General features: G+C 32.6%; 2 protein-coding genes across 2 annotated transcripts; both read right to left on the minus strand.

The window, feature by feature from the left end:
- Positions 1 to 1,028: 1,028 nt before the first annotated feature.
- Positions 1,029 to 2,894, minus strand: LOC114406142 (beta-galactosidase 3-like). The gene is made up of 5 exons (XM_028368733.1): positions 2,554 to 2,894; positions 2,227 to 2,405; positions 2,026 to 2,135; positions 1,362 to 1,943; positions 1,029 to 1,274 (listed from the first exon to the last, which is right to left on the minus strand). The coding sequence occupies exons 1-4, from the start codon at positions 2,764 to 2,766 to the stop codon at positions 1,798 to 1,800; spliced, it is 648 nt and encodes a 215-aa protein (XP_028224534.1). The 5' UTR covers positions 2,767 to 2,894; the 3' UTR covers positions 1,029 to 1,274; positions 1,362 to 1,797.
- A 5-nt stretch (positions 2,895 to 2,899) lies between these two features.
- Positions 2,900 to 5,931, minus strand: LOC114404926 (26S proteasome non-ATPase regulatory subunit 8 homolog A-like). Its single transcript, XM_028367648.1, has 5 exons — positions 5,928 to 5,931; positions 4,786 to 4,888; positions 4,306 to 4,569; positions 3,838 to 3,949; positions 2,900 to 3,133 (listed from the first exon to the last, which is right to left on the minus strand). Exons 1-5 carry the CDS (start codon positions 5,929 to 5,931, stop codon positions 2,915 to 2,917), a joined length of 702 nt encoding a protein of 233 aa, XP_028223449.1. The 3' UTR covers positions 2,900 to 2,914.
- Positions 5,932 to 6,721: the final 790 nt, after the last annotated feature.

Consider the following 6,721-nt stretch of genomic DNA (forward strand, 5'->3'; position numbering starts at 1 on the left):
AAATAAATAATTTTTTATGCTTATTGAAATAAATAAATGAATAAAAAATTCACAGTCTCATGCATCAATTTTTCTAAGAAAAAATAAAATACATTCTAGAATTTCAACAATCACTACTAGAAAAAAGATTTTTTACGACGGTTAATAAGTATTTTTAATGATGATTTTAAACTGTCGTTGTATATAACATCGTTAAAACCAAATTATTTTGTATGACAGTTATTTTAATAATTTTCTTTAAAAGTTAGAATCATTCAAAAACGGTTATTAGCTAATAACCGTCTTTGAATGTTATGTCTGCTTTGACATTCAAAGACGATTATTAGCTAATAACCGTCTTTGAATGTTATGTCTGCTTAGACATTCAAAGACGATTATTAGTTAATAATTGTCTTTTAGCTAATAATCGTCTTTGAATTCTATGTCTACTTTGATATTCAAATACGGTTGTTAGCTAATAACCGTCTTTGAATGCTATGTCTTTGAAAGTAATTTTAGAATTGATGTTTTTTCACACCAAATGTTTTATATATTTTTTTCTCTCTTTCCAGGCATTTAACTAGTATTTTATCCACAAATATTTGTCCAATTAAAATATCTAGTATCAAATGCAAGAACCCAAAGTCAATGATCACAAAAAAAACCTCTATAATTTCATAATTGAAGCAATGAGGCATTAACTAGCTTTTTGACTTTAACATGCAACGAAGCCAATCTTAATCTGGCCATAAGTAAAACCTGAATAATAATAATAATAATAATAATAATAATAATAATAATAATAATAATAATAATAATAATAATAATAATAATAATAATAATAGTTGTGCGGATTTGAAAACAAATCAACATAACTGCAGAATTAAATCTCAAATGAAGCTTCCAAGTTACAGTCTGCACAAAAAAGATAAATAATTGGCAAATAACATGATAAGTATGAGTCTCCAAGCTTCATTAGAATTTGAAAATTGTGCTATGATCCTAAGATTGTATTGATAAATTTGTTAATTTCTTAAGCAGTCTCCAAGCTTCATGTTTAATCATACATTCAATCTTATTATAGCAGAAAACTCAAATAAAAATTCTATTAAAAGGTAGCACTCGTGGCATGAGTCCTTATAAATATCTACTACAAAAGTTTTAAATACTCTGTCCATGAGGAAAGCAGTCCAGTATCTTCCAATACTCTATCCATTGATCCATATTTGACCTTTTCCCATACCCTCCATATCCAATGCCAATGGTTCATCTCCTTCGGGAGCATCAAAATAAGTCTGCGCAGTTTACGGATTGACTTCATCAGTTTTCAACCTAGTGTTATTTTTTTCAGTCTAAGTTAGCACATTTCTATGTAATTTTACCTTGTGCCATGTCAATGGTTGATTTCTTTGAACAACTATTGCTGACTGCATCCACGCAACACTAGAGATACCATTTGGAGAGGCAACATCCATGGCTTCTCCTTTCAATCCATCCTGTTTAAAAGCATTTCTTACTGAAATTTTCTTCTTGGAAAGTGAACCAACTTAAGTATCTAAAGTATGAGTATGCAACCTGATAACTCCATTTCTGCCCTGACAAGTCCCATTTTCCCTAGTCAAGTCCATGGAGTGCAACTGGACCAAGGATTCCTGTGCTTCACGACTCAAAGTGTTCTCCCACATTCTTTGACAACAAAATACAAAAAACCATTTATTCAATAATATTAGTTATTAGAAGGAAAAGAATTGAGCCATTCTTAATATTTTTATTTCTTGTCAAAATTAGCTGACATTGTTACTTACAAGCCTTTCATAATCATAGAAAGAGGGAAAAAAGGGGAAAAAAACTTACAAGAAGTCCAATGGCAACATTGAGCAAAGCGAGTCTGTTTAGTTCAGCAAGAAGGTTTACCTTGCCAGTATATGTGAATCTCCTATACTCCCTTGTTCCAAAGGCAGAAACTGGTTTGAATCATACATCATGTTTACTTTTAGTAATATAAACTAAAAAGGCTTAATGGAAAACTCAAGAAAATGTACATACCAAAAAGTTGACCATTGATGAATACATGTATAGCATGGCCTGTAGACTGAACAATGAGAGTGGGGAATTCACCTCCACGTAGAAAGGATTCAGACAAACCTATATCAACGCTACAGAAGCATAGACAGAAAATGAATTATAGAATAAATATATTCAAAATGGTTTATAAAACTATTTCACTTACCAACAGATCAGGCTTACCTAGTTATATACCAAAGATAATCACTTGCATCCTTTGTTACATTTATCTGTTCCAGGAGACCATGAGCAGTAATTGCTGAGCTTTCATCCACAAAATAAATATCTTCATCAAAACTTTCCCATGAGAACAACTGAGTATTTGTTGGCAACATTTGCATCTGAGATGTTTGCACTCCAACCTAAACAAGGGGAACAAAAGTTCATCAGTTTGATTTTCATTTTTTAAATAATGTTGAAGATGAAAAGGTTGTGTCATTAAGGGCATGGGTTGAATAGTTGAATACAATAGAAGATGATTTCAAACTATGTCTAAATTTTATTAGATACTTTTGCTGTGTTGAAGACAACATTTATGCAGTCTGGGAGGATGCTGACTGACCAAGGAGGCAAGCTATACTGCATATTGTTGAACATCACTCTAGCAGAGGATTTTGAGTCATAGTTGGAGAGAAAAGCAGTACAATCTCCAGATTCCGTAGTGTATACATGAGCCTCGAAATGTTGACTGTTAGCTAGGATCAGTAAACAAGCTATGCACATATGAAAAGCAAAATAACTTCGAACTGAGTCAAAACCTACTGGAATTCCCCTAATGAAGTAACAATTGGGTCAGTTGAAACCAAAGCTCACTCACACATCTTGATAGCCCTATGAAGCTCTTTAAAATGACCATATTTTGGTTGCCTAATCAAACCTTCAATGTTTTATTACAGAAATAGTCAGTTATGAGGAGAAAAACAAAAGCAATGTTCCAGGGTACTGTTCTGACAAACACACACCCAAAAGTGTAAGCATAACTAAGCGTTTGGTTGATGAGCTGCAGGGAGGGTATTTCTTTGCAAGGTGCAGATTCTTTTGCCTTTTGGAAAAAGACACTACCATTCTTAATCTCCCACTCAGGATGCTCCTGCAATGAAAGATAATAACTTAATCACATGGGAACAAATGAAATTATGCAAGGTGAGATGAATGATTTCCCATGTTGTAAACAGAATTATAGCTTAAACGATTCTGTCAGAATTGGAATTGCCTCAAAATATATATTTGGTTTTACAAATAATTACAACATAGAATTATCATTCTAAGTTGAACTTCAATTTCAATTTCATTTTGACACCTCTTATTAGTCGCCATTGGTTGAGTTATGTTGGGTTTGAATAAGAAAAAAAAAATTGATTTGCAAGTGGCAGTGGTGAAAATGGTCACTGTAGGGATGGTGGAGGCTGTGGTTGTAATGGCAATAATCAGTGGCAGTGGTTTGGGAGGTGGGGCAAGGAGGTGGAAGCAACAGTGGAATCGGTCATGATGGTGGAAGTGATTGGTGATGGCAATGGTAGCCCTTACAATGGGGTTGGAAACTGTAATGTAAAGGTAGAGGTTAGGAGTCGTTAAAGGTTAGTTTTAGTTATATTACCATGAAATTATTATGCCTTTGGAATTATGATTCCAATTCTAAAAGGACTTCCAAGCATCATTATTACAAATCTATGGTTCAATTGCAAGTCTCAAACTCATGTCCATTCTCATGCGCTAAACAATCGTTTAGTGTTTTTTACATTTTACCAAAAACCTCCCAACATGCAAATATTAAGGGGTCATAACAATGCTCACCTCTTTAATATATTCAAGGAGTTCCTGGTCTGAGGAGAACAGTAACATTTGCTTAGCATCCTTAATTGAAAGATAGTCATAGGCCTTCTCACTGCAACCAGCTATTTCATCTCTCAATGTTTGAAGATAGATATAAACTAATTAGAAAAAAAATATAGATGCACAAATGGTAAAATAATAGAACCACTAGAGAGGCAGGTATTTGAAATTTAGCATTGTAATAAAGTTTGTGCTTCCACCCAATTGCCATTACAGATAGTAGAGAGAATAGAATTGCAATATAAATAACTTGCTGAATTTAATAATAAAATTATAGAAACTAGTTTGGAGGAGAAAAATGCAAAACAGTCTAAACTATAAGTCCAACTTCTGAAGAAATCAAGAAGTAGTTCCAGTTTCCTCTAGTTTATCACTAGAGTTCAACCATCCACTGGGCTATTAAAATAAAACGACAATAACAATTATTACCTGACAGTCTCTGCCAAAAGATCCATAAAATAAACGTATGTATCATGTGGCACTGTCTGTCGTGCACTCAAGGCACGTTTGTAAGCCCCTTCCATAAAAGATTGTTCCAACTCCACAACATGCTTAATGCAAGGATTCTCAAGAGCAGCAGATGAAAGCAATTCCAACTCAGTATGGAATTCAGCAATCCTATTCTGCACAAGTAATCTCAACAGGTTGAGACCCAGAATTGGGTACTCCTGAGGAGATGGTGGAAGTCGATTGCTGCAACAAAGGAAAAGTACCCATAAAATACAAAAACCCAACAAGGAAGAAAAAAACAAAAATTAGTAAATAACATCATGCTTAAATATTAATAAAGTTTCTAGGCATACTCTATACAGGTTTATGTTTAGTGAACAATTAGAGGATGTCCATTGTCTGCTTTGGTTGCAGATTCAGCTGTCTTCAGAGTGAAAAAAAAGGGACAAGAAAAGTTACCAGGCATCTGTATAATAAGGCTTCAACTGGAAGAAATCCCTTTCAAAAGCATCTTGATCCTCATTTTTCACACCAAGGACAATAGCATGCTCGTATATATCCCCTGGAAGTTTAAAAAACCAACAGGAAAAAATAAACTTGATATCTTAACATTTTTTACTTTTTCATTTAATAAGTAGCTATAATCTTATTGATACTAAATAGCTAATATGATTCATTCATGCAAAAATGTTTTAGTAATTTGTTTGATTTAATTAATACAGCTCATCTTTCCATTGCCTTCAAGAAGCTAACACTTTTTAAATTCAAATAAACAAATATTCATTATAGTCTTGTCTTTTGCTTCTAATAAAATTCTCTTAGTAACAAAGACAACATGATTGTTTAGTTTTGGCTTTATTTGCCATTGCCTACAAAGATACAAGGTATAGAAGAGAAAAATCCATTTTCAATCACAAAGAGCTTATAGACAAGCCAATGTATAAAAATTTCCTTTATGATATCCTCTTATTATAAATGTAGCAGTTGCAAATGCCAAATCCTAGAGAGGTCTTTTGTGAATTGGACCTCCAAATTCTGTAAACCTTTATATTTAACAAAAAGTTATGCCACCCATAATATTTCATTTCCTCATTTCTAAATTTTAGTGTCATAGTAAAAAAAAAGTTTACCAGCCACTCCAAGCCTCTATCCAAATCATAGGCTTATAGGGTCTATTTGGAGTAAATTTATGACAATAGAAGCCATTGCAAGTGTTTATCTGTTACCCCAAACATGAAACAAATTAATTTAACAAAAGAAATGTAGTGAACACATAACTATCTGAGAGCTGCTTTTAATTTTATATATTTTTTAATAAGTGTCTGATAACACTTCCTGCATATTATTTATGGCCAGAAATGGTAAATGATTTGAGACCAACAGTACAACATTATAAAAAATGAAACCAGAGAAAACAAATGAAAACTAAACTAGGTACACAAACAATAAAATTAAGCCTAATATATTAATGGGAAAACATTGTAACACAGAACAACAGTTAACCATTTTATTGATTACCATTTTGCTTGCAAAGCAGTACATACACAAAACTTGTACTGGATATTTAAGCGGATACAAGAGTTAACCATCTTATTGATTACCCATTTGTAATAAACATGCCAACCAAGGTGAATCTCTAGTTTTTTGTTTTTTTGACATCAAGGTGAATGTGTAGTTGAGAAGGTCAAATTTTGGCAATGGGAAAACTACCTTTAGGCAAATTGTCAAAAAAGTAGCGCAACTTTTTACTTTCATACCAAGGAATCAAGAACATAAAATGTACTATGCCCTAAATTAATCCAATTTCATTCTTCTGACGCCAACTCTCTTTTTCCAGTTTACCAACTGTTTGATCATTGATTCTGTTCTGATTGCAATTTATACGCACAATGGTGACATAAAAAGATCTGCAACAATGACCCATGCCCTTTGTTGAAATTATGGAGTTTTAAGTAAAGAGAAAGCAAAAGGAGAGAATAAAGGCTAAATATTATGAGATTGACATTGACTTGATGTGATGTGATGTATTACAATGCGATGATAAGATCATAAAACCTAAAGCACTAACCCCTATTTATACTAATCATAAGCCTAACTAAAAAGGAAGCAAATCACGAGATAAGGAAATATGGTAACAAATCCTAAGATCATAAGAGATAGGGATCTAATCCTAAAGAATAATCTAATAACATATGTAAATTTTTCTAAAAAAAAAATAGAAAAAGTAAGTTGCTTTAGTGTTTTCTTGTAAGTGAAAATTAGTAGTTTCAGAAAAAGTTGTATCACAGAATCACTTTTTAAGCTTTAATAGACGGGCCCTTAACCATGAGCTCATAAATTCCATGACAAAAAGGTAGACAGGACAGATATCATATAAATGTGAATTAGACAAAGG

This window comes from Glycine soja, chromosome 3 (assembly GCF_004193775.1).
Source record: "Glycine soja cultivar W05 chromosome 3, ASM419377v2, whole genome shotgun sequence".
Taxonomy (NCBI): Eukaryota; Viridiplantae; Streptophyta; class Magnoliopsida; order Fabales; family Fabaceae; genus Glycine; species Glycine soja.

Bases quoted from the DNA above. Each gene is read 5' to 3' on its own strand.
- LOC114406142 (XM_028368733.1), bottom strand. From the start codon at position 2,766: ATGTGCATAGCTTGTTTACTGATCCTAGCTAACAGTCAACATTTCGAG. The intron at 2,406-2,553 runs GTATCTAATAAA...CCCCTTGTTTAG, and splicing joins TTGTCTTCAACACAGCAAAA to GTTGGAGTGCAAACATCTCA. The intron at 1,944-2,025 runs GTATGTACATTT...GATTCAAACCAG, and splicing joins CATCAATGGTCAACTTTTTG to TTTCTGCCTTTGGAACAAGG.
- LOC114404926 (XM_028367648.1), bottom strand. The intron at 4,570-4,785 runs GTAACTTTTCTT...CCTTTGTTGCAG, and splicing joins CCTTATTATACAGATGCCTG to CAATCGACTTCCACCATCTC. The intron at 3,134-3,837 runs GTGAGCATTGTT...CTTTCATTGCAG, and splicing joins TCCTTGAATATATTAAAGAG to GAGCATCCTGAGTGGGAGAT.